This window comes from Phyllobates terribilis, unplaced genomic scaffold (genome assembly GCF_046119375.1).
Source record: "Phyllobates terribilis strain yellow unplaced genomic scaffold, ASM4611937v1 Scaffold_1__5_contigs__length_1240528914, whole genome shotgun sequence".
In the NCBI taxonomy this organism is placed as follows: domain Eukaryota; kingdom Metazoa; phylum Chordata; class Amphibia; order Anura; family Dendrobatidae; genus Phyllobates; species Phyllobates terribilis.
Window position 1 is genome coordinate 734942320 of NW_027362761.1, and position 26278 is coordinate 734968597.

At 40.1% G+C, this 26278-nt stretch overlaps 1 protein-coding gene across 1 annotated transcript in view; it reads right to left on the minus strand.

Moving 5' to 3' along the window:
- Positions 1-25766, minus strand: part of SSBP4 (single stranded DNA binding protein 4) — a 510052-nt gene extending 484286 nt beyond the window's left edge. Inside the window, exon 1 of the mRNA XM_073686385.1 lies at positions 25545-25766. Within this exon, the coding sequence (XP_073542486.1) occupies positions 25545-25600 (56 nt within the window). The 5' untranslated portion in view covers positions 25601-25766. The remainder of the gene's footprint in view (positions 1-25544) is intronic.
- Positions 25767-26278: the final 512 nt, after the last annotated feature.

A 26278-nucleotide genomic window follows, 5' to 3' on the forward strand; every position in this document is an offset into this window, starting at 1 on the left:
CGTACAGAATCAGTTCTATTATTAATCCGGTGGCATTCCGTCTTGACCTCCCCCCTACGTTTAAAATTCACAACGTGTTCCACAGATCGTTGCTTAAGAGGTATGTGGCGCCGGTGGTACCGTCACCTTTACCTCCCCCTCCAGTGGTGGTCAATGGTAACTTGGAGTTCCAGGTATCAAGGGTCATCGATTCACGTTTTAATCGTCGGTCCCTTCAGTACCTGGTTCATTGGAAAGGGTATGGTCCTGAGGAGAGGATGTGGGTTCCTGCGTCGGATATTAACGCAGACCGATTAGTTCGGGCCTTCCACACGACTCACCCGGATAAACCTGGCCCTGAGGGTCCGGAGGCCCCTCGTAGAAGGGGGGGTACTGTCACGGCTGTGTCGCCACGAAGATCGTCACGATTACACAGCCTGACTTCTCGCAGCTGACTTTTTGGTGCTTTGTGTTTTCGGCAGTGAGGGAGTTAATTCTCTCTCTCTCTGTGCTAGACGAGGTCCAGCCTCGCCCAGCTGCAATCAATGCTGCTGTAGTGAGTCTCCTTCAAATGCCTGCTGGTCTGTTTGGGAAGTGTCGGTGAAAGCATTTCATACAGACTTACAGAGCGGATCGTGGTATTTGGAGTTTCTGAGATAAGTGTATTTGGAGTGTATTTTCCCTTCCTCGCTTTATCATTTATCTCCTTTCCCGTTCGTGTTCCCTCTGTTGTAGTTGTGTAGTTTTTGTATGCAAGGTGGTTTTGTTTTTTCCCTTGTACTGTCTCGTTCGTCTAAGTACTGTGTGTGGGCATATTATTACTTGTCCTCTTTTGTTGTGATCGGGGTCCTTCTCAGGACTAGATTACTTAGGTGCAGGGATCCTCAGGAGGTAGGGGTTACGCTGGCGGCCTGGACCTCTGTACCTTTAACAGTACCTCCAGGTTGAGGGTTTAGTCAGGGCCCCAGCTTAGGGTCAGCTTAGGCCCCCTACCTCCAGTATACAGAGACAGCGTGACAGTAAGTTGACGAGGGGCAGTACCCCGAAACACAGTGTCTGCAAATTGAGATCCTGGTTCTGGCTTATATCCTAAGTCATGTGATAAGGTTTGTTAAAGGGTCAATATTGACTTTTAGGATTGCTACTTCCTGTAGGTGGCACTAGAGTTCTGGTCCTCTTCCTCTCTGAGGGGACAATTTGTGTAAGTTGGCAAATGTCTTAGTATCTGCACATGTGGTTATTATTGATCATGAGTGAACTCTATAAAGGGAACATTTATTTTCAAAATTCTTCAAATTACTTGTTTTGCCAACCAGTCTATGTACTGGAAATTTCATTAAATGTACAGTATTTTGTGGCAAAGAAAGACTAATAACATGAGCAAGCTAATAATTTAGATATGACAGTATACAGGATTTGAGAGGCAATATGCACAGTCAACACCAAATGTAGTATTTTAGCCTTAGGCTAACGTGAAAGGGACATCCTTTCACTGGGTCTCTTTAACTTTAACCCCTTTACAGTCTGTGCCGTATTTGTACGCAACAGGCTGTAACCCCCGGTTCAGTGAGGGCTCCGGCGCTGAGCGCGCACTGAACCGGGCACATGTCAGCTGATTCTTACAGCTGACATGTGCCCGCAAAAGCCGCGGGTGGAATCGCGATCCACCAGCGGCTGTTAACTAGTTAAATGCCGCTGTCAATCTCTGACAGCGGCATTTAACATCGCCGCGTGGGAAGCGTGTCACTTACTCCGCCCATTGGTGACCCCGTTATGTGATCGCGGGTCACAGATGCGTGGGCATGACAACCCTCGATTGTCATTAGCTGATCGCTATGAGCGTCACCTAGTGGTCGGCGCTCATAGCACAGGACCATTTCTGCTACATAGAGATAGCTCGGCGGGTCTTGAAAAATGGCGCCATTTTTTTAATTATTTTTTTTAGCAAACTTTGGATTTTTTTTTCACCACTTAAATAAAAAAGAACCTATACATGTTTGGTGTCTACGAACTCGAAATGACCTGGAGAATAATAATGGCAGGTCAGTTTTAGCATTCAGTGAACGTGGTAAAAAAAATAAAAAAAAAATCATCTGTGCTATTGCACTTTTTTTTTGCAATTTCACCGCACTTGGAATTTTTTTCCCATTTTCCCATACACGATATGGTAAAACTAGTAATGGCGTTGAAAAGCACAACTCGTCCCGCAAAAAATAAGCCCTCACATGACCATATTGACCAAAAAATAAAAACGATAGCTCTGGGAACAAGGGGAGCAAAAAACGAAAATGCAAAAACGAAAAATCCCAGGGTTGCGAAGGGGTTAAATGCTTTTTGGAGCTGGAGTTGAACTATCACTTATTTCTAGCATTTATTAGTCAGGCAGCACAAGTAGCTGAGTGACCTATGGATAACAAACATAGGCATACAGGAAATATGTTTTACTATCAGCCAACCACAGCACTCACAATTATTATCAAGTCAGTCCTACACTGGCAACTTTTTAATTCAATAATTTATTTATTTATTTATTCTACACATAAATATTGTGGGAAAAAAAACAGACAAAAATAAGGCTATGCGCCCACGATGCAGAAATGCTCCGGATATTTCTGAGCGTTTCTGCATCTCCCTGGCAGAAAAAACACATGCGGATTGTACGTGTGTTTTTCCTGCCAGGTAGAAGCGTTTGTCACGCGTTTTGCACATGCGATTTCGTATGTGGGTTGTCAAGCGCTTTCCAAGCGATTTTAGCATCACTTTGAAAAGTGCTTGACAACTTGGTCACACTATATAAATCCATGCAACTGGCATGGATTTATATAGTGTGACCAAGTTAGTTAAAGAAAAAAATGTTAAAAAATAAAAAAAAACATTATACTCACCTTCCGATGGCCCCCGGTCTCCTTCTCCGGTCTCCCCGGTAGCTCGCAATGGTCTAAAAGGACCTTCCATGACATCATTTAGTCATGTGACAGCTCACGCGACTGCTGACGTCGGTGGTCGCGTGACTTGTCACATGACTAAATGACGTCATGGAAGGTCTTTTTAGACCATCGCGAGCCGCCGGGGAGCCAGGACGCATAACTAAGGAGACCGGGGGCCATCAGAAGGTAAGTATAATGTGTATTTTTTATTTTATTCTTTTTTTTTTACAGGTTCTATGGTACCCTGGTTGGAGGAAAGTCTCCTCTTCTCCAAACCCGGGTACAATCCGCACATTGAGTCGCTTAATATCCGCATGTGCACATGTAGTCATGCGGATATTAAGCGATTCAATGCAAGTCAATGGCGCTTACGCAAAATAATTGGTAGTGCTGCGAATTTTTCCGCAATGATAATCCGCAGCAGAAATTTCCGCAGGATGTGCACAGCACATGCGGGTTATCATTGGGGAACATGGCAGGCCTTCTACCAAGCGTTTTTTAAGCGTTTCTGCGGCGCAATTGCCCCTGCGGGAACACTTAAAAAACGTATAGTGGGCACACAGCCTAACATTGCCATATTGCTCCATATCTAAAATCATGAGATATATACTGTAGCAATTTGTAAAGTTTGTCTTCCCTTGCATGATTTACATCTGACTCAGATGCAGGGAGAAGTGCTCTTGTGAATAAACCTGTTGACTTGTGAATCACTTGTTACTGCCCACTGCTCTCCCTCTTTCATAGCTTCTAAAACATGACGTCTGTGCTCCTTTTGTTGTTCATTCCCAATAGCTAATTGAAAATCTGAGTTGCAATGTATTGCTTACAAAAGGTTCACTGCAATAAACTAAAGGAGGAGAGACGTATACGTTGCAAAGCAACATGCTATGCAATATTTAGTATAATGTTAAGTCTTGTAGCATCTATACCAAGGGTGCAGAACCTGCTTCCTGGGGGCCATATGTAATCAGAGGTACCACCTGGTCAGAAACATGCTTCCTGCTCAAAATACTATCCATGTCTGAGAGGAGTGACATGTATGGTGGGAACAAGCTTAGGTAAGTACTAATGCTGCACTGTGTGTGTGACCATCTCTACGAATCCCATTGACAGAATACCCCTTAAAGGTTTATTGTGGCCCTTGTGCTTGGTTTAGTCTGACGGTGTAACACTGGGACTAAAAAAGCTAGTGCATCCCTAATCTAGAGAATACAGAGTTGAAATTAAAGCTTTTGTCCCTAAAAACAAAATCTAGAATAGAACGTTCCACCTACAATGTGTCATTTATAATACTGGTGTATTATTGTGTGGCAGAGGGTATTTGAGTCTACTCATGCACCAGAGCTCTGGTGCAACTGCTACCTCAGCACCTCTAATGGCTAAGATTCTCCATTTTTAATTGGTTGTGTGGTACATTAATATTCTTGGGCTAACCTTAGGATAGGTCATCAATACCATATCGTCATCCCCAGCCTATCAACTCTTCCCGGTGGTGGTCGGATGTGATCAGTTGCACAGATCCATCAACTGTATAGTAGTGCCTGTAGTGGGGTATAGCAGATCCACTTCTATTTATTCGAATAGGGGCAGATGTTCATTGCCTGGCCACGGCCACTATGCAGTTGATGGGGTTGTGCTGTGCAGCTCCACAACTGATGACATCTGGCTGCCGCCGAAGCGAGGATCAGCTGATTGTCAGGGGTGCTGAATGATCTGGTATTGATGACCTATCCTAAGAATAGGCAATCAATATTAAAGTACCGAACAACCCCTTTAAGTGTACAAACCACTTAGTTTAAATACTATAAAATCATTATGGCTATCATTTATAAAAACAATCTGAACATTAAGCCAGTGAAATCCCTTTTGCTTATAGCCTTCAAAATTTGAGCCCAATTAGTGCCATTGGCAATATTACCGGCTTGTTCGCACAAGTTTTTATACATGACACCCATGACTATTGGATGCATTACAACGGATGCTTGTGAATAAGTTCATAATATGCTTATGAGGACAACATATATTACATTACACACTGCCTGAGTTTTGTATAAATTTTACACAAGGGATCTGTTTCATTTGAACATAATAAATGAGTTGGAATAGAAATTAATCTGTAGTTATCTGGGCAATTAGAAGAAGAAAAAAATCACCGCCAAGCATGATCACATGTGTAAAGCAGAAAGAGTGAACAAGCAGAGGGGGTACTGACAACAATGAATGCTACCTATTGTTCTTTCATCTTAGAGCTATGGGGGTCAGATTCTGGACAGTATTAGCCTTTTTAAAAGTGCCAGGTGGCCATTTAAACAGAAGACACCCAATAAGCCCTTTGAAAGAGTATGAACACTCCCCATAACTCGCTTTCAGAAATTGCTTTTGACTGCATGACCTATCCCATGGTCCTCTCACAAATGGTTACAGGGGGTCCTGATCTTTGGATATTGCTTCACCTTTTTGTAAACCTTAAAAAAGGGACAGATATTTTTAATTTTGCTACACCTTAAATGACCTAGTAAAGATTTTCTTCTTGTAAACCACAGTGATGAGGAAAGTTATTTGCCACTACTGAATTAATTTCGATCCTTAAATCTAAAAAAATATTAGATAAAATGATATAAATAACAGTTTGGTAATTATTTCATTTATTTAAAAACAAAAGATAAACTGGATTTGAGTCTGTAAATGTAATAGTAATGCTTCCTATAATTTTATATCAAAATCTCAGTCAACAATATCAGTAGAATTAAATAGTCACCACAATGTTTTCACGAGAACCCTATGCCTAAACCTTTTGTGTCCCAAAATGCTTCTTTATTGTTTCAACACATTTTGGCGCCTTTCTCAAGGTAAAAAATGCAGGCAGTCCAGCACCGGAACGCATCGGGACAATAAAGAACCATTTTGGAACACACAAGGCTTCTCATTTATCGCAGAGCAGCCCATTCAATGTGATTTCCAGACATCTTTTTAGTCTTCCCGTTGACTTGTATAGTAAAGTATAGAAAGTCTTCAGAGCAGAATATGCAGGAAGAATAGTCAAGTCACTTTTAGCTGCATGGCATTTTTGGAAACCTGAAGCCGTTAAAAGATGCACAAAAGCCTGGACATATGAACATCAAGTTATTTTTCCATAGAAATTCACATGTTCATTCTTTTTAACGTTTTCTGAGTGTTTTTTCAGGCGGATTTGAATTGAAATCCACCTAAAAAAAGACATTGTGTGCACATGTCCTAGAGGCCCCGTCACACTAAGCGATGCAGCAGCGATCCCGACAACGATACGACCTGTCAGGGATCGTTGCTGAATCGCTAATACATCGCTGGTGAGCTGTCAAACAGGCAGGCTCACCAGCGATCAGGGGAGCAACGATATCGTGGAAAGAATCGTTCCACGATGTCCTGCTCCCGTTACCAGCCTGCTGCAAGCAGGAGCAGGCTGGTAACTATGGTAAACATCGGGTTACTAAGTGCGCGTGTGCCCCTTGTAACCCGCTGTTTACCATGGATACCACTCTGCTACGGTGCGCGGGAGCCTCCGCTCACAGTAGCAGAGTGGTATCTATGGTAAACAGCGGGTTACTAAGTGCGCGCGTGCCCCTAGTAACCCGATGTTTACCATGGTTACCAGCCAGATCGTTGGTCCCGCTGGTCACACACAGCGATGTGTGCTGGCCAGCGGGAGGCCAACGACCAAAAAATGGTCCAGGACACTTTGCAACGATCAGCGACCTCACAGCAGGGGCCTGATCGTTGCAAAGTGTCACACATAGCGACATCGCTGGTGAGGTCGCTGGTGAGTCACCAAAACCGTGACACAGCAGCGATCTCGCTAGCGATATCGCTTAGTGTGACGGGGCCTTAAGTCAAAATTGAAACTGTGTGGACAACACATGCCCTATTCTTTCTGGGATAAAACAAATAAAGCAAATAGCATACAATTGAGGCGATGCATTGTTGCCATTCGGATATTATGGCACGTTGATGGGAATCATTGCTAGAAAAGGTAGTACAAGCAGTTACTAACTTTAAAAAGTCATTACTTTTTCACACAGCTTTAAGTTAATTCTATCTCCCTGGTAGTAACGTGTTTCCATTTGTATGTTAGACATTGTTTAAATATTAACAAGAACATTCAGTGTGGTAAATTGGCAAAAACTGGGATACTAAAACACATATTTACCCAACCATTTATTTCTATACATACACTCACTTTCATAGAAGAAAAAGTTAAATGGGTTGTCTGATGAAGACGAGCTCTTTCCATTTGCTTTCCTTGGACCCTAATCAGAGTCAGAACAGAGAGCAACTCAATGAGAGGGGCTCTTATTTTGGTCATTATGTACTACTGCATACTCCGATGGCTGTTTGTCTGTACTATAAAAAGGGGTAGTCTCATCTATAAGCAGGGCTGTGGAGTCGGAGCCCATTTTGGTGGAGTCGGAGTTGGTATAAAATGGACCAACTCCTAAAATATCTAATAAATTGGGTACAGTAGTTCAATGCAGTTTGTGGGGAATATTTTTTCATAAGAATTTGGGGAAATTATGAAATGTCCTATAAATGTCTGTCCTATTCCTGATCTAAGGGTCTAGACTTTTAGCTGAGATTATTCTGTGCTACAGTAAATGTATTACTTAAACATGAGCCATGTATGAGGGAGTCGGAGTCGGAGTTGGAGTCATGGAAATTGAGGAGTCGGAGTTGGAGGTTTGGCTTACCAACTCCACAGCCCTGTCTATAAGTACCATCAAACTTTACTCTTGGGATTTCTTCCTTTAGTTGCAGAAGAGCTATAATATTAACATACATATCTTAAAGGAGTTCTTCAATTCCCCAAATATTGTCTATTAAAATACTGTTTATACAGGTTCTTAAAATATTCCTTAAAGTCGCTAATATTATCCACGTATCCATAATGTTCAATGATCAGCTACGGTTGACGAATACGTTTTTAATCTGGTAATACAAAAATATTAGTGAAAAGAGTAAATTCTTCCAATTTTATTACCAACCAAGCATGTCCTCGCCCTACACTGTTATCAATTGCATACTGTATGGAGGTTATATTGATACCCTTTTTGTATTCCATTACATGAATGGCGAGTGGCAAAATTGCAATGAATTCCAACCCTTTCATGATAATTGATCTTTTATACTAATCAATACATTTTGTCAATTAAAAAAAAAGCAGTAATAAAATGACTGCAAGCTTAGAGAAGTGTGATGTATTCTGAGAATAGTTCAGACGCAGTCTTTTACATTAGTCAACAAGTGGGCAAGCTTTTGAGTCTGCGGCTTTAAACAGGCAGAATGGTACATGGCACCTCATGCAGTTCAGTCGGCAGGTCCATCGCTATCATGCTGTTTTATACCAAGAACATGTGATATATTTTGTTTCCCGCACAGGGGGAAAAAAACTGTTCAGGAGCAGAAAATATCCCTCACTAGAAATGATTTGCCTCCCATGGTGTAGAAAATACAAGGAAGGCTTAAGGCGTATCGGAATAGAAATTCTAGCCTTTAAAACTTTCCAACTGAGTTTTTTATTGTGCAGGTGATCTGGCTATCTGTGCCTTTTCAAGCTCAAAGTATCACTCTATATCAAATATAGATGAATGGAATTTTTCCATACATTTTTAATTCATCCATTTTTAGGCGATTAGAGACTCGTAGAACATCGATTTTTTTTTGATCTTTTTAAGAGAAAATGGTTCAAATGAATGCCCATTAGATGCATTTTTACACGTCTGAATTCTATTTATTCATCCAGAGACCGTTTTACACAATATCTTGCTTACTGTGCACCAGTGATGTCACATAAAATACAGAATTGCATTTTTAATGTTTAGCCATAGCACTTAAAGCGGTCTTCTGGGACCTATGATATTGATGGCTTATCTTTAGCAAAGGTTGTCATTTTTAATCTCAGTAGGGATCCAACTTCCAGCACTGCCACCAATTAGATGACTGAAAGGCTCTGGTCCTTTGGTAAGCATTGTGTCCATTCTTTTAAGAAGCACTCCCATTAAATTTTTTTTATTCACACAACTCCCAGTGTTGACTACAGCGGGAAAAAAACATGGCAAACAAGCAGCGGTTCCAACACGATGCCAACGTGAAACAATGCAATTGCAAGAAAAGAAAAAGAAGTATGGATGTCACAGCTGACCCTGCTCCCCCTCCCTTCGCAATATCCTTTGCACACGCTCATTAGATGCTTCATTACAAAATATAGTGTGGGGGGTCTGTTCATTACTGCTAATGTACATGTGGATTTCCTGAAACAACAGGGATTTAGAGTCTAAAAAAGCCACAGTAGTCAGTGTCTAATTTAATTGCAAGATTTCTAATTTTTATTTTTAATATGAAAAAAAATAAATAATTGCTAACATTTCCAAAAAATAGATTTAAAACAAAAACCTGATTTGAACAATAGGTCATTTTTTGATGACACATTAAAGTGATTTTGGGAGCACATCTAAAATGGTTTTCGAGAAAGTGCACAAGAAATCTTGTCTAATTTAAAGTATACTCTGTTATCTTTTGCCAAATGCAGAATCTTCACCAATACTATTTTACTAAGGATTAGCCTATTTATAATTATGTTGGGTTGTCAGGTAAGCTTGTTGTTAATCAAATGAAGGAACTGCTTTAATAAAAATATAACAACATCTCTTGTTATGATGAAATAAAAAAAAAAGAAATACTTTTACTGTGCCATACAAAGATTTTATTTTATTCAGCAGCAATAGGACAGAATAATTGAATAACACGGAAAAAGTAATGAGCCAGGAATAACCTACAGAATATGTTCTAACATCTGAGACCAATTCTATTTTTTGAACTGATGTGTTTATATAATATAAATGTATTATTTATATATATCAAAAAGATGCTCAGGGCTGCAGTGAAGACTTCTGGACCATTTGCTGGATAATTGCATCATACTTAGCTGCCACAAAAGCAAATGTGATCACGTCTGAACTTTTCACCATACTGTTGGGGTCTCTAAATCCAACATCTCTCTTAATATTACACAACTTTAACCAACATAAACATTTTAATCTTTCATTATAAAATCTAGACATGAACAAATCTGTCCGGAAACAATGGCAAGCTCATTAAAAGACACTTCTAATAGGATGTGAGAACACATTCTGACTTGAGTTTTTAATATGCACTTTTTTACTTGCCGTTTGATTGGACTTGTGCTTTAACTAGGAGTAACATTTTGCATGGACTATGTAAGACATTTTGTCTTGCAAATAAATAATCCAGTATATATGGACTCTTTTAAACTAATACAAGAGTAAGTAAGCAGTCCAACAAATATGTTCTTTCCATCCCTGCAACCTTCACCCTGACTGTCTATCACAATCTCCACTTTTACACATGGTTTACCACTATGTAGTTCAGCTTCTCTTTAGCCTCCATCCTCTATGCTCTATCATTCTCATAATGCATCAGCATAGTATCACATGGTCAGCTAGAACCAATATTATCACATCCTGCTAAGATAATGCTGTGATTTTCCTTTCCTCTATATTCTCATAAATTAGCTAATTTTATAAGTATAGAGTAAGGAAGACAAAACTGTAACAATTGTCAGATAGGAGCTGTGCAACCATCATCATCATCTGTGATAGGAGTCTTCCCCTGTGGTGAATTTTAGTAGTAAAGTCCATGCAATTGCATCATGCAGGCAGTTCTAATAACTGAGATGCTGACCCACTTTAAAGAATATAAAGAACCTAAAGCCATGTAATTCTCAGGGAAGCACCATATAACATGACACAACTGAGAAGAAGTATACCATGAATTTTCAGGTAGTATTACCGTATTACTTTGTTGCTTTCTATCCTATATGAATTTTATATATTGGGGGGGAGTAGTGACAGCAAGAATTAAAAAATTTAAATCACAAAAATGCTATTTCCTTCATCACAAGTTGTCCACCACAGCACATGCTATTCCTATTGCTGATCCATCTTACATTTGATTCTTTCATTGGTCTAACTACTGTATAAAAATACTGGAGCAGGTCTTGAATTCTCTTTTTTTCACAAAAAGTTTAAATGGCTGTCATATGAGCATGCCTAAAAGCTATCTATCCTGAGCACCTGATGCATTGGCTCTACTAAGCATGCGTATGTTCTGTATGGTTAGAGAAGGAATAAGTTGCTGTTGTAGGCCTCTGATAGAGGACGCCCCAGGAGAATAAAAGCATCGAGTGCTGAAATTCAGCATGCCTAGTTATACTTTCCTCAAACATCGTCTATGGGGGGAGAGTTGAGAGGCCCCATACATATTAGTTGATGCATTATATAAGATGCATTGTACAAGCACTGCAATTATTCTAAAATGTTATAATTAACACAAACGTATCCTGTAACGTATCCTAAGAAGTCTGTAGAATAAAACTCTCAAAAAGGGATCAGAAATTGACGTGTCCGCTTTTTGTAAAGGACATCAGTCAAGCTCTCATTCCACAAAGCACTGACCTTCTGGCGCAGATTCACAATGCCTCATGGCAAACAGAATGAAAAGGCTTCTTCACACACATGGCCTGAGTTAGCCAGGCTGCTCCCACAGGGATTCTATGGCTGGAGTTGAATAGGGAGCAATACACAAGCATGCAAATACCATTCATATGCAAAAGAAACACATTCATATGCTAATGAGATATATGTGTTGTCATTGTCACATAAGGAGATCTGGTCTTGCTTGGGGTCCCCTGAGGACAAGTTTTAATCCCTTTCCTCTATTACTTACCTGTTTTGAGATGACCATTCTTACATTATTATTTAAACCTTTGTTTTAAGGAACATGAAAAGAATACATTTAGCTTAAAATAATGCATTTGTTCCTACCACTGATGAAACACTAGTTCTTTATAGCAACAATAAGCCCTTTACATCGCCCTGTATGTTTCAGGCGCAGGAACCATTTTATCGGGACCAAATAAATCAATTCTTTCGGATTTTCAAAAATAGAATAATATACTGTTCTTAGGAGGCAGCCATGTTTTTTTCTTCCCTCTAATGCACATAAAGCAGGAAGCTCATTAGGAGAAGGGCGAGTTTAGGCTGCAAATTATATCTACACAGTGAGCATGGCCATTTTTCTGTAGAAATATTCTGGTTAGCAATAGTACACATATTATTACCGAGGGCAGTGAGGTTGGTAAGCCCAGGTTCTGACTCTGGCTGTGACTCCTTCATAAATGGCCATTAATTAGTAGTAACCAATCTACTGTAGTAAAATGGTAACCTCAATGTATCACTATTTTTTATTATTTTTTATTAATAAATAATGGCCTATATTTCTAAACTTGCCTAAATGCCTATAAAAGTTAATACATTAAGTAACCAATATTAATAACATATACTGTATTTTTCGGATTATAAGACTCACTTTTTTTCCCAAAATTTGGAAGAAAAGTGGGGGTACGTCTGATATCCGAATGTAGCTTACCGGGGGAAAAGGGAGGGCGGATGCGGTGGAGCGGGATCACAGGAGGCAGAGTCGCTGTAGCAGGAGGCTGGCGGTGGCAGGAGTGGGGTGATGCTATGGGCCCTGGACTGGGAGAAGGGGGGTGTCCCGAAGGTGTGAGGCTGCGGGACCTGGGCTTTAGAAAATGTTGGCAGTGAGCGGAGTCCCCGCACTTCCCATTGATTTCCCTGAGGTGAGCTTCAGGAAAATGGCTGCCAGAGACAGCGCATGAGCAGATTGAAAGCTCGTCTCCTAAAATCTCAGTTACCGAGATCTCAATCTGTGCATGCACCGCCTCTGGAGGCCATTTTCCCGAAGCCCACCTCAGGGAAATCAATGGGAAGTGTGGGGACTCCACTCACCGCCTACATTTTCTGAAAGCCCAGGGCCGCAGCCTTGCACTGCCGTGACACTCCCTCTTCTCAGCCTGGGGCCCGCAGCATCGCCAACCTCCTCCCGCCGGCTTCCTGCAAGAGTGACCCTGCCTCTTGTGACCCAATTTTACCATAGCCACCCTCCCTGGGTAAGCTACCGTAAAATCAGACAATAAGATGCACCACCATTTTTTTCCTATTCTCCTCCCCAAAATTTGGAGTGTGTCTTATGGTCTGGTGTGTGTTATAGTCCGCAAAATACGGTACACTGATGAGCAAAAGGGTAACATATCTCACCACCCACTACTGCTTAGAACATGAGACTACCATTATTTTGTAGACAATCATCTTGGCTATCTCATACATAAATTTGACTTGCAACTATTTTGCATATGATTAGTTATGCAGATTATTGTCATGTCACTGCATTGTTAATGTTTTGCTCCTAAAAATATAAATTTTATTTTTTATTATTTTGTTAGTAAATTGTAAATCTACCTTTGGCTTTCAACACTGCCTGAATCCTTCTGGGCATGCTCTCGATCAGATTCGAACATGTCTCGACTGAAATCTGATCCCAGGTCTCTTCTGCACGTTCCCAAAGTTGGTGCAGACTGGTCAACTCAGTAGGGTATGTTTACAGCTTTCTCTTCAACTCTACCCACAAGTGTTCGATTGGATTAAGGTCTGAGGACTGTGGGGGCCAATCCAGCACTTCTATTTCATTGTGGGTGAACCATTTCTTCGCCAATCTCAACGTATGCTTCTGGTCGTTTTACTGCTGGAACACTATGTCGTCCTTTTCATAACCATAGTACTTGAGTATACGAAGTAACTCGTCTTGTAGGATACTCACATATAGCTCAGCATTGAGACCACAATCAATCCTGGTCAAGTATCCAATGCCTTTGGCTGTGAAACAACCCCATATCATCAGGTTTCCTTCACCAAACTTGACAGTTCCTAATTCCAGACCCATTTGCACCCACCAGAGCCTAATCTATTGACTTTGGTCTCATCGTTCCAAATCACCCATTTCCAATCTTCTACTGTTCACTTTTCATACTTTTTTGCAAACTCGAGCCGAAGCTTCTTATGATGATATTGAATTCAAGTGGCAAAAATGGAATCTGGCACATTTAGCCGGGCTGTGCTGTGAGAATGAAGAGCCTTGGAATTCCAAAACGGTTTTTAATACTACCAATGTGTTTCTGCACCGTACCGGCGCCTTTCTCAAGGTATAACGACCAAGTGACTCACTTGGTTTTCATACCTTGAGAGAGGCGCCGGTCCGGCAGAAACGAGTTGGTATTATTAAAAACTGTTTTGGAATTCCAAGGCTCTTCATTCTCGCAACGCAGCCCGCCTAAATCAGTGAGATTCCATTTTTGCCCCTTTACCCCTGGAAGAACCATTTCCTCCAGCCACAGGCAGCAGCAGCTTTCCATGCTTTGATAGGTGTTGTACCTGCACACAACACCTTTAGGTGAGTGCTACCATCGATTATAGCTATCCCTTACAAGACAGTATTGCCCTATTTTGTGTGGTCTTCTGTCCATCTCCAGAGCTTTTTGAAGTCAAGGCTTCTTCACCTTTTTTCAGATCACCATTCCAGACTTGCACAGTGCTTGCATGGACGTCTGTGATCTCACTATTACGACGCATACGAGTTTGTCGCTCCAGAACTGATAGACCTTGTGATGAGCTGACTTATTGATTCTGATATTTTGCCTAGACATCCACCTCTTGGCTTTTGAATGAATGGACGGACTTCATACTAAGAATGTAAGAACAAGTTGTAATTTGTAGTATTCAGGAAGAAAAAGATTTTTCCACCACCAGGAGCAAAACAGTTAACAATATCAAACGAACAACAGCGAGTGAGATCCAGTATAAAAATAATTTCTCTCTCCCCAAGTCACCCGTGGTACCTTAATACCGGAACCGCCATCGCCTGTTCCCAAAGCAAAATGGTGGGCGCATGCGCAGTGCACCCACTGAGATCGGCCACTGGCACCTGGGGGATTTTTTCTATTGGTTCCTGACTTTTGATCACTGTGATAGACCATATCACAGTGATCAATAGCCCAATAATTAGTAAATATGGCAGCACTTGGACTTTGCCTCGCTGTACAACCCCTTCAGCATCCCCCTTTGTCAGATTAAAATTTTTTTATTTTAGAATTTTTATTTTTTCATTCTTTGCCATTAGGATTAGGGTTAGGCTTAGGGTTTGAGTTTTTTTAAAAAAAAATAAAATAAAATTATAACGATATGACGACATGTTCAATATGATGACCTAATGTTATCAAATTCCGTGTAGTACCTGTAGGTTCAAAATGCTCCCTATACCTGTGGATAAAATCCTTGAGGGGTGTGGTTTCCAAAATAGGGTCACTTGTGTTTTTTTTTTTTGCAGTTTAGACACCTTAGGGGCCATGCTAATGCGACATGGTGCCTGCAATCACTTTCAGCCAAATTTGTGTTCCAAAATTCAAATATTGCCCTTCCCTTCTGAGCCCTGCAGTATTTCCAAACAGAGCTTTTTGACTACATGTGGGGTTTTGCCGTGCTCGTAACAAAATAACAAGCTGTAGGGTCCACTTTTGGTGTTAACTCTTGCAAAAGTGAAAAAATTGGGGCTGTAGCACCTGAAGGGTTGAACATTTTTACTGATAGCAGATTTGAAGTGTTTGAGGGGTGCGGTTTTTAAAATGATATCACTTTTGGGGAGTTTCCAATATATTGACCCCTCAAAGTCCATTGAAATCTGAATAGGTCCCCAAAGAAAAAGGTTTTGTAAATTTGTTGAAATAATGAGAAATTGCTGCTAAGCTTTTAACCCCTCTAACATCCTACAAAATAAAATAACATTTGAAAAATGATGTAGATGTAAAGTAGACATATGGGAAATGTTATTTATTAATTATTGTGTACAGCATGACTAACTGGTTTAAGGATATAAAGATTGAAAGTTTGAAAATTGCAATTTTTTTTCTATTTTTTTTCCAAAATTGAGATATTTTCACAAATAAACGCAAGTCATATCGAACAAGTTTTACCACTATCATGAAGTACATTCTCGGAATCAGTGGGATCCGTTGAAGCGTTCCAGAGGTTTTACCTCATAAAGTAACACTGGTCACATTTCTAAAATTTGGCCTAGTCAGGAAGGTCTAGTGCAAAAGTAGTAAAACATAAAAAACAATATAAATTGGATATCATTGGAATCATATAAACCCTTATTATTATTAAAATATATCATTATTTATCTCATACAGTAAAATTGCTGTTTGTAGTTCATTCAGATTAATAAAAAATAATAAAAAGTTTTCAAAAAGTTGAATTTATCCCAAAATGGCACCAGTGGAAGTTACAGCTTCTCCCACAAAAAAATTAAGTCATCAGACAACTCTTTCTACAGAAAAATAATGGGTCTCAGAATATAGGAACCTCCAAAAATGATATTGGGGTGAGGATTAAGGAAATCAGTATGTATTTTTAATGTAAAAACTACATACATTTTGTATCATTATCATACCGACCTACAGAATAAAGTTGACAAGTCAATTAAACTGAATAGTGGACGATGTTTAAAAAAAAAAACAAGAAAATTCCAGAATTGCTGTTTCTTTTCTTTCCTCGTCCCAAAGTCTGCAATAAAAAGTGATCAAAAAGTCAAATGTACCAGAAAATGATCTTGTCATAAAAAAATAAGGCTTCATACAGCTCAATTGATGGAAATCCATAGGATCCTGTCACCCGTTCGGCACTCCAGAAAGTAGTACGTGAATGAGACAGGTGGCCTTCCATGTCCACTGTAGTCTATGGGAGTTGTGAAATATTAGGCAGCAAGCACAGAACCCATGACGTGTTGTAGAGAGCCATGTGCATGCGTCACCTCTTCTTTATTAGGGCCTATTCACACAGTTTTTATGAGGATCTAGAAGAGGATTTTACTGCAATACTGTATTAAAAAAATGCTTCAAATATTCTTTGAATAAGCTTCCTATTGGCTTTACTTGGAAATATTCAATATGTGGTGGAAAAAAACACCCCTGTGTGCCCTAAAGGAGCTTTTCCCATTAAAATCAGTCGGAAATGTATTCAAAGAGTACTTGACGTATTTTTAGATGTGGATTTAGGAGCAGAATCTATTTCTAAATCTTCGTCAGAAACCAAGTTTCAGGAGAGCGTAGATTGGTGGAGGTAAGAGTCCTGTAAGTAGAATTTGTACCTATCAGACATTTATTGTATACACTTTTGATGTGCCATAAATGTCACAGACGGTAATACCCCTTTCGTTTCTAGTGGGGTCCCCGGATTTGTTCAGTATGACAATGTGGACCAAAAAAGGTTGTGCACCCCTGACCTAGTTTAAGCGATTGTAAATGTAAGTCCTCTAAAGAGACTAAAATGAAAGAAAAAAATTGAATGAAAAAAATATAAAAAAATATAACAAAACTTAAAAAATTATATAGAAATTTGAATTACCTCCTTTTTTCTTTATTTAAAATAAAAAAATAAACATATTTGTTATCACAGCACCTGAAAAAGTCTACTCTAACAAAATATAAAATTAAATAACCTATTGTTGTAAAGAGAAAAAAAAAATCAAAACGCCAGAATTAAGTTGTTGTTTTTTTGTCAAATGCAAATTGGTATAAAAAAAAACTCAATTCAGGCCTCACATTGCTCCATCGACTGAAAAATAAAACTTTTTTGATAGGTGCCCCAGCTGCCATGACCAGAGATGAAGTAGCTCAACCGTGGCTCTCTCCATTCACTGCTATGGGAGTTCTGAATACAGCCGAGCACACACCTAGAGAGAACTACCAGGAGTGGGTGATAAATACAGAAGTGGTGACGTGTTTCTATTATACTTTTCCTCTGATTGTTCCTCTCTTGATTTTGGCTTATAAATACTGATGTAAAATACTGACCAAATACTGAACGCGTGAACGTGGCCTTAATGTAACGATCTGTTGGATGGCTACCAGGAGTCAAGATGGAACTTTTAGTACATTACAACGTCTCTGCCATGAAAAGAGGGTTGTTTGTATTTCTCCGAATCAACTCAGGCTTTTAAGTTTAAAACGTGAACATGATGTAGGTATCGTAGGCCTTTTTTCAGCCCATATGTAAGTAATACATTTTCATACTGTTAGACTGCAGCTAGATAGATTCTCTGGAAAGCAGGGTAACAAGCTGTATGGAACTGTGGTTGAGATCTGCTTAAAACTAAATCTACCAAGATAAATTCCCAAATTGTGGCATCGCTAGACAGATCTACCTTTCAGGAACCTGGGAAAGCTTAGTAACCGCCACTCATCCTGAAAAAGGAGAGGATGCAGCACATGAATAATTTTACCTGCACAGCAACGCTCTCGTACTCCTGGCTGTGCACGGAACTGTAGTTGTCCCTATTAGCTTGAATAGGGCCGCTCTATAGTTCCATGTACATCTTGGAGGTTGGAGTCACTGCGCAAGGAAAACAACACCATGGGGGTACGTCACTGCATCTTTTGAGCTGCATCTCCTTCACTATCAGCATCAGACCTCATTCACACCTCCATGATGTTTCACATATCCAATAAACGGTCAGTGTTTTGGATCCGAGTTTCATCAGTATTTGGTCAGTGTCAGTTTTTACCATCAGTGTTTCATCAGTGATTTTCACGTATGGCTAAAGAAATAAATGACAAAGCTCTTATACTTTACAATGTGACATCACATAGATTGTACACAGATGGCATCTGTAATTTTGATTTGTGACACCTATCAAATGCAGACATATCTCCGTGATTTTTTGTGGACACACAGTCTGAAAAAAAATCATGGACATGTGATTAGCACCATAGACATTAATGGGTAAAGGTTATATTTGAGAAAATCACAGATAGAACATATACATGATTCACGGATGTCTGAATGAGGGCTTAGATGTGGTCTAAAAAGTCATGCAGTGTGCACCAAAATGCTCATCTAATCAGCTGACATATGATAATCAATACATGTGAATGAGAATTTTGCGAGCTTGAGATGCACTAAAAATAACAAACATCGTGGATTTTTGTCTATGCCATGAATAAAACAAATGGTGAGAAAAAAAAAAATATATATATATATATGTATATGACTGAGCAAGAGGAAAAGCATTTAATAAGTATTGCACATCTTTACCTTAAAAATATCCAGCAGCCCACCATACCCGACACGCGTTTTGCCAATAAATACATCAGCCTCATCAGGTCTTAATTATGTATGCAATTTGCATTGTGAAATCTGGTAACAAGTGTGTTTAAAGTAAGGTAGGGTGACACTGTATCATCTCCTCTACATGTAAAAATCACCTTTCCTATATTACAGATTAGGTTACTACAAATATGTGATTGTTCTGTGCAACAGGAATGATAACAGGACATTATGACATTCTGTTGCTTCAAAACTCCCCAAAAACAAGGTAAATACAGTAATAAATCTCAAATAATACAAAATATGATAAACCATAATAGTAATTTTGAGCCACTTGCACTACTCTAGAAACCAACTGGACGTTTTTGGAGTCCGTGCAGTAAGTGTCATAACAATCAACCCCAAAGTTGAGGCTTATTCCTTGCCGGTATAGAAAATGGGTCCCTCAGCAACAGCATAGTTGATCCCTCTACATCAGGGATGTCAAACTCAAATACACAGAGGGCCAAAATTAAAAACTTAGACAAAGTCGCGGGCCAACCTTGATATTTATTAAAAAAAAAACTTAATATTGGGTCGGGTCACAGAGGAGCATGTCTCATAACTTTGGAACCCTTATAGAGTAATGTTCCTCCTATTGAAGCCCCTAGATTGCCCATTCATTGACCCCATAAAGTATGCCAATAAAAGTGCCCCCCCAAACACAGTACGATACCTCCACAGTGAATTCCTCCACAGTACCCTTCATGCGCACGGTATGATGACCCCCCTCCTCAACTCTCCTGGCGAAATGTGGTGACCTCAACACAGTATGATGCCCCAACTGTGATCCCCATACAACCCTCCACACAGTATAATGGGCCCCACATAGTCCTCCATACAGAATAATGGCCCCACATAGTCCTCCATACAGAATAATGGTCCCACATAGTCCTCCATACAGTATAAGGGGCCCCACATAGTCCTCCATACAGAATAATGGCCCTACATAGTCCTCCATACAGTATAATGGGCCCCACATAGTCCTCCATACAGTATAATGGGCCCCACATAGTCCTCCATACAGAATAATGGCCCCACATAGTCCTCCATATGGCGACGCGGGCCAAATATAATCACCCTGAGGGCCAAATTTGGTCCACGGGCTGGAGTTTGACATGTGTGCTCTACATTGTTGGGTAGGGTGCTCAGTGGTCATTGGCAATTTGCTCCTGGGAAAATCATCATTAGGGTTCACACAAGCCTATTTTTGGTTTGAGTGCTGAAAATATGGACAGCACAAGGACCAATGTTATTCAATAAAGATGAGCGATTTTTTTCACTGACTGAATATGAGTGTGAAAAAAATGACAACATGCACTCAATGTGGCCATCACAGCATTCAAGTCTATGGTTGCGCAAAAAAAATAAAAATCGGATGCCATACGGAGCCACAGTATAACATCCGATTTCTATGGATAAATTGCAATTCTGCAACACTGGAAACCGCAAGGCTATGTTCACACGTTGTGTTTTTGCTGTGTTTTTTTCAGTGTATTTTTGTTACAAAACCTGTTTTTCTGGATGAAAATAAGTATTCCTTCGTCGACATCATTGTAATATCACATCATGACCATTTGCTTTGGATTTGAACCATTATTCCATCTAAAACATATATTGTACAATTCTTCACATCGAGCGTTATCAGATGGCTTTCACAAAATCATAGTTTATAAGCCGCTACTTGTGAGATAGTGTTTACTTTTACCAGCTTTCGGCTTCTGTATGACATTGGAACAGTGATAGAGGTGCCTTCATATTATACAATCTGTTATTAAAAAAGAACACTCAATTAATCCTGAAGATTTTAGAAAGTTCTTACTTAGCCAGATTATGACTTGCAATTTTCCATTTTTTATTTTTTCATGTAAAGTCAGATTATTTTAAAAGGATATAATCTGACTGGCCAGGAAGGCTAGCTTGTAAAGCTGAACAATCGAGGATAAGTAACAAAACTCTTTTCTCTTTGGGTGTTAGGTTCCATAAACAAGATTAGATACCCCTCTAGGAAGAAGCCTAAGCGAAACATACGTCAGGGGAACTCTGTGTGCAGCTGGCCATTACCTTTTGAGCATCGGTAATCATCATGTATGGGTAATTTGTATGTATGGACTTAATGCAAGGTATTGTGCAATATATGTGATCAACGCACTAGGTGATTTAATATGCACTAAGCACTTTATAGTTGCGTACATTTCAGTATTATTAATTGCTATAAATTACATGTCTGTGTTTCCATATATTGCGCTTACAGCTTTAACGTCTTGAACTTGAGGGCACTTGCATATTAATTTTACCATCCTTCATATCTTTCATATGTTTAAGTCCACACTACATGCTTTGGATTTTGGATCTATAACCAATAGAGAAACTGCTATCTGTACATGTTTATATTGAGAGTTAGACCACTGGGTTGCATTATTTTCTTCATACAACTCTTTACACAAGTACCATGTCAGATTTTGGCACTATGCACTTTATTTTTTAAATGATTTATTTTGATTAATCAAGATATTTCTCTTGTGAAATTATGTCCAAATCCCAGATTGATTTGTTTTTCCATACCTACATTTTTAAGCACTTAACGTTGAATTTCATTATGGTAATGTTCAATATCTTGATGCTCTATTATATTCATCTACGGCCATGCAGCACAATATGTTTCTGAACTGCACCACTTCATAGCCTTGATTTTATTATGTATTTTTGGTTTTAGTCTCAGTAAAATGTGATATATTTTAAAGTAGAGTCCTCAGTTTTCTGATTGGATATCATATTATATGCAACATAAACTTAATTTTGGGGGAAAAAAAGCCAACGCATTGCTAAAGATTTATCTAAAATGCTCAAACAAAAAAGATTCTCATTGATAAGAAAGTCTTGAGGCACTAATATTGGACTACTATAAGTCCACTCCTATACGATTGTAGGTATATGCTGGCCTAGGAGCCAAGTACCAGTAGTATGGTAGTATGAGCTGAGAACTGTTGGGTGGAGTCTTGTCATAACGCAACGTTCAAACATTGTTCTTTGGCTAGGAAAATCATATTGGTGATAGGGCAGCCCTTAGCGCACTTGACATGGTCAAGAACTATACTTATTTATTATGCTTATACACATATTCCATAGCGCTTTACAGACATTATCATCACTGTCCTCAATGCGTCTCACAATCAACATTCCCTATCAGTATGTCTTTGGAGTGTGGAAGGAAACCAAAGAACCCGGAGGAAACCCACGCGTGTTGCCCAGAACTCAGATGAGCTAGAGAAGAAGAGCTTTGGCACAAACAATTGGTGGTGAATGAGTGGTGTGGCACAATAGGGGGCTGGACGAGAACTGGAAGAGTTGCCTGGCAGAAATAGTCTGGTAAAAATTAGAATAGGGAACAGGGTGTTCCATGACATAAGAGAGCAGGGCATGGGTTATTCTGGCTCACACAAGAACTAGGCAAGAGGTGACTTAGCACTCCGGAAAGCTTGATAAAAGTAGTTTGGCATATAGGAGATCTGGGAAAGATTCATGTTGCACTCAGGAAAGCTGTGGGAAAGTTACTATTCCCTGGGTAAAAAAGAACTTGTGCCATTGTTAAAAGAAGACTTATGCTGCTCACTAAGGGTGTAGAAAAAGGGGACTAAATCTGCTTGAACTTGCAATGGTCATTAAATTAAAAAAAATCCTTTCAGTCTAGCTATAAAATAATTTAATATGGTGTTACCAGAAAACTTTAAGGTTTTCTGAGGGTTTAGGATATTATGAGTAGAAACACTGTCATGTGGGTTAAAATACTTTATAGATTCCATTTCTAATATCTATTATCACTGAATATAGTTTGAACATGTTCTAAATATTTGACATTACTGACTGTAGCTGGTACCTGTGGAATATCCAGCCTGTGATGCAAGGGGCAGAGACGAAGTGCAAAAACAGAGAATTTGTTGTTGAGTTTAAAATATGGAATTTGTTTTGTGAATCCTAACCAATAACTTTGGAAAGCAGTAAGGAGCTGATAAATGTTGGACGACCAATGTCAAAATTGGGGAAAGAGTTGGTCATATGTAGTAATGCCCATAGATTTGAAATAACTCCTTAATGAAGTAATATGTGTTCAGCAGCCGTGTTCATTAGCCACCATTGGGGGCATTTATCCAAATATGTTTTACAAGATCACTCCAACAGATGCCAAAGAGGTTTTTAAAACCAGCAGAAAAGATTTTCCTTATCTCATAGCTACACATAGTTTACAAGTTTTCTTATGTGCTCAAAGTAGAAGACAAGGTCAGGGCTGGACATGTATTGGCCCTGTCTACAAACCCATTGTCTCTGGCAAATGCAATGATAACTTGGATTGTTTGACAACTTTGCAGCAACATCCCTAACTTACCATAATAATAGCATCTTTCCAATCAGTCTTTTTCACATACGTCTGACCCTAGGCAATTAGTGTATATCAGTCTCAGGTACTTCTGATAACAATTGTGTTTACGTTATGATGTTAATTAATAGAGGGTAATTTGTTAATGACATACATAGCAGTAAATGAAAAATCACAAAAAATGTGTATTACTTGAGGTCTAAAGAATTAGCTATATCATGCGGACTTTTACCCCCCAAAATTTCCCTTCCTTCACAGTGTATAAATAATTCTGAGTGTACACCAGTTCCACTGAAAGAATGTGTGACAAGTGGACATAACTGTGACACTAAGAATACTACACTGTTACATAGAGCAGATCCACCTACAAACTGGCCAATAAAATGGGTCATGGTCATGGGCCAGCTGTTATTGAAAAGGTAAAGGTTATACTCATAACATTAAATAAATAAATAAATAAATGTGTCCATAGGCTTTTCACAAAACACGAACAGGTTATATGGCACTGTACACCCTTCATTATAATGCCCACATAGCAGGGCATAATGCACACACGCTTGGCATGAAACAGCAGAACGGAATATAAATAAGCTATCTAAAGCCATCTAGGAGGATTTCATTTTTTTCCTAACCTGCTGTAACAGTCCACACAGACATACAGTTACCCAAAACTTTCTGCACTTTATAAACTACACCAAGAAAGAAATAGAACGATGATGTCAGTGCCAGCAGAAAACATAAGAGATGGCATAAGTGTCCTGATGTGAAAGTGTGACAAAACATCACAACTACCCCAACAGCAACGTATCACATGACAATGAGAAGGTGTAAAACATAGTGAATGAAACAATACATAATAAACTGTATGGCTGTTCTGTATACAAACATACAACCCCATGTACCGTTACTCTGCATACATACAACCCCATGTATTGGTGTTCAGTATAAAAAAATACAACCCCATGTATTGGTGTTCTGTATACAAACATACAACCCCATGTACCGTTACTCTGTATACAAACATACAACCCCATGTACCGTTACTCTGTATACAAACATACAACCCCATGTATGGGTGTTCTGTATACAAACATACAACCCCATGTACCGTTACTCAGCATACATACAACCCCATGTACCGTTACTCTGTATACAAACATACAACCCCATGTATGGGTGTTCTGTATACAAACATACAGGCGTACTATGTCAACCAGATCATCCAAATATGTGAAATCTACTACATAAAGGCAAGGAATCGGGTGGTGGGACTCTTGTAAGAAATGATATGTAAATCCATATTCTTAGAGGAATTATTGTCCTGAGCTTGAGAAAACCAGAAGGAGGCAGAGGTGGAGTGTTAGCTTTGTCTTGCCACAATGACAATCAAGTTAACCAGTTCTTGCCCATTCTGTGCCTCACAGCCTGGACACGCAATCCCTCAACCCAGTGATGTGACTAAGACTGTAAAGCTTTGGGGTGCTGATGTCCACAGAGGAGATAATAAGAAGCCTTGGAGGGATAATGAGCTGTGGTGGGCTTATGAAGGGGTCATTGTCCCAGCTGTCCCTGTATGGGGCATCCCTTGCTGGGCTGTGTATTGTGTCTTTGGGGGTGGGATGCCTGGGAAGCATGCTGGAGCAGGGACAGAGCCCACCAATTTACACACAAGAGGGATTTTCCAAAAAGCGCAGTTTCCATAGAGGGGAAACCATATGATAGACTTCAGCAAGGAGTGAACTTGCCAGAGTGGCTGCAGCCAAAAATAAGGAGGGAATTTCAAGAGTGCAAGTAAGTTGAAGTAGAGCAAGCCCCAAGCTGCCATGCTACGAGCTGCCCCATCCCTCACCAGCTGTGCCCGGCACCCAGCTCTAAACATCACAGACCACAATGGAAAAAGTTTCCAAGTCCCTGAGAAAGTGCTGAGCGCACACACACACAGCAGCCATCAATGCATGGCACATAGTCCAGCTGCCCCTGTGCCAGCCTCGGCTGCCAGTCCAGGTGGCCACAAAGTTCCCACAAGTGCATAGAAGCAGTGATGCCCCGTGCCCTCCTCCCTGGTCCACAGCAGCACCCAGCTCCGGGGACGCCGAGCCAGGAGCAGCGGGCACAGGCATCACCCAGCCGGCTGTGAAGAAAGCAATGAATGGCACTTACTTTTCCCTCGCCTGGCTATCAGAAGGGACAGTGGATCCTTTCCCTTTGGCATACATGCTTGTTTGAGACTTTTCCTACTCAACACCTGTCAAAGGAAGCAGCCAGCAATGCTCTCTCTATCTCCATAGCTACCCCTTCAGTTTTTTACATCCCAAAGCATTGGCCACAAATCAGGCACATTTTCTAATGGGGGATCTTGAAACAGCCAGAGCTTTTTTTTTTTTTCTTCTTTTTTTTTTTTCTCTCTCTCGTTTTTTTTTTTTTTTTGTTCAGCTGTTCCAGGAATCGGACACTTCCCCCGCCCTGATGAGAAGGCAGCGTGTGTGATGGAGGGGAGCGTGTGTTTCTTCACTCTTAAAGGGGCGACGCCAGAGCCGGGACATGATCACTGCTTACTCCGCTGTCCACCCTGCTGGCTTAAAGGGGCCGCATGCCATAGGCAGGACCGTGAACATCAGCCTTTCCAGCAATGATCTCCAGGGTGTCACTGCATGCCTGCAATCATTCCTGCAGGAAATATAGCAAAATTCTGCCAGCTGCCCAAACCTGGCATTGCTAACCAAGCACTAACCTATCGGGGGAATCTGTCAGCAGGTTTTTGCTACCCCATCTGAGAGCAGCATGATGTAGGGACAGAGAACCTGATTCCAGGGATGCACGGGGTGGACATATTGGTGCAACCTGTGTACAGGGGTCCAATTGGTAAGGGGGCCAGTACCGCCTCTAATGCAGGT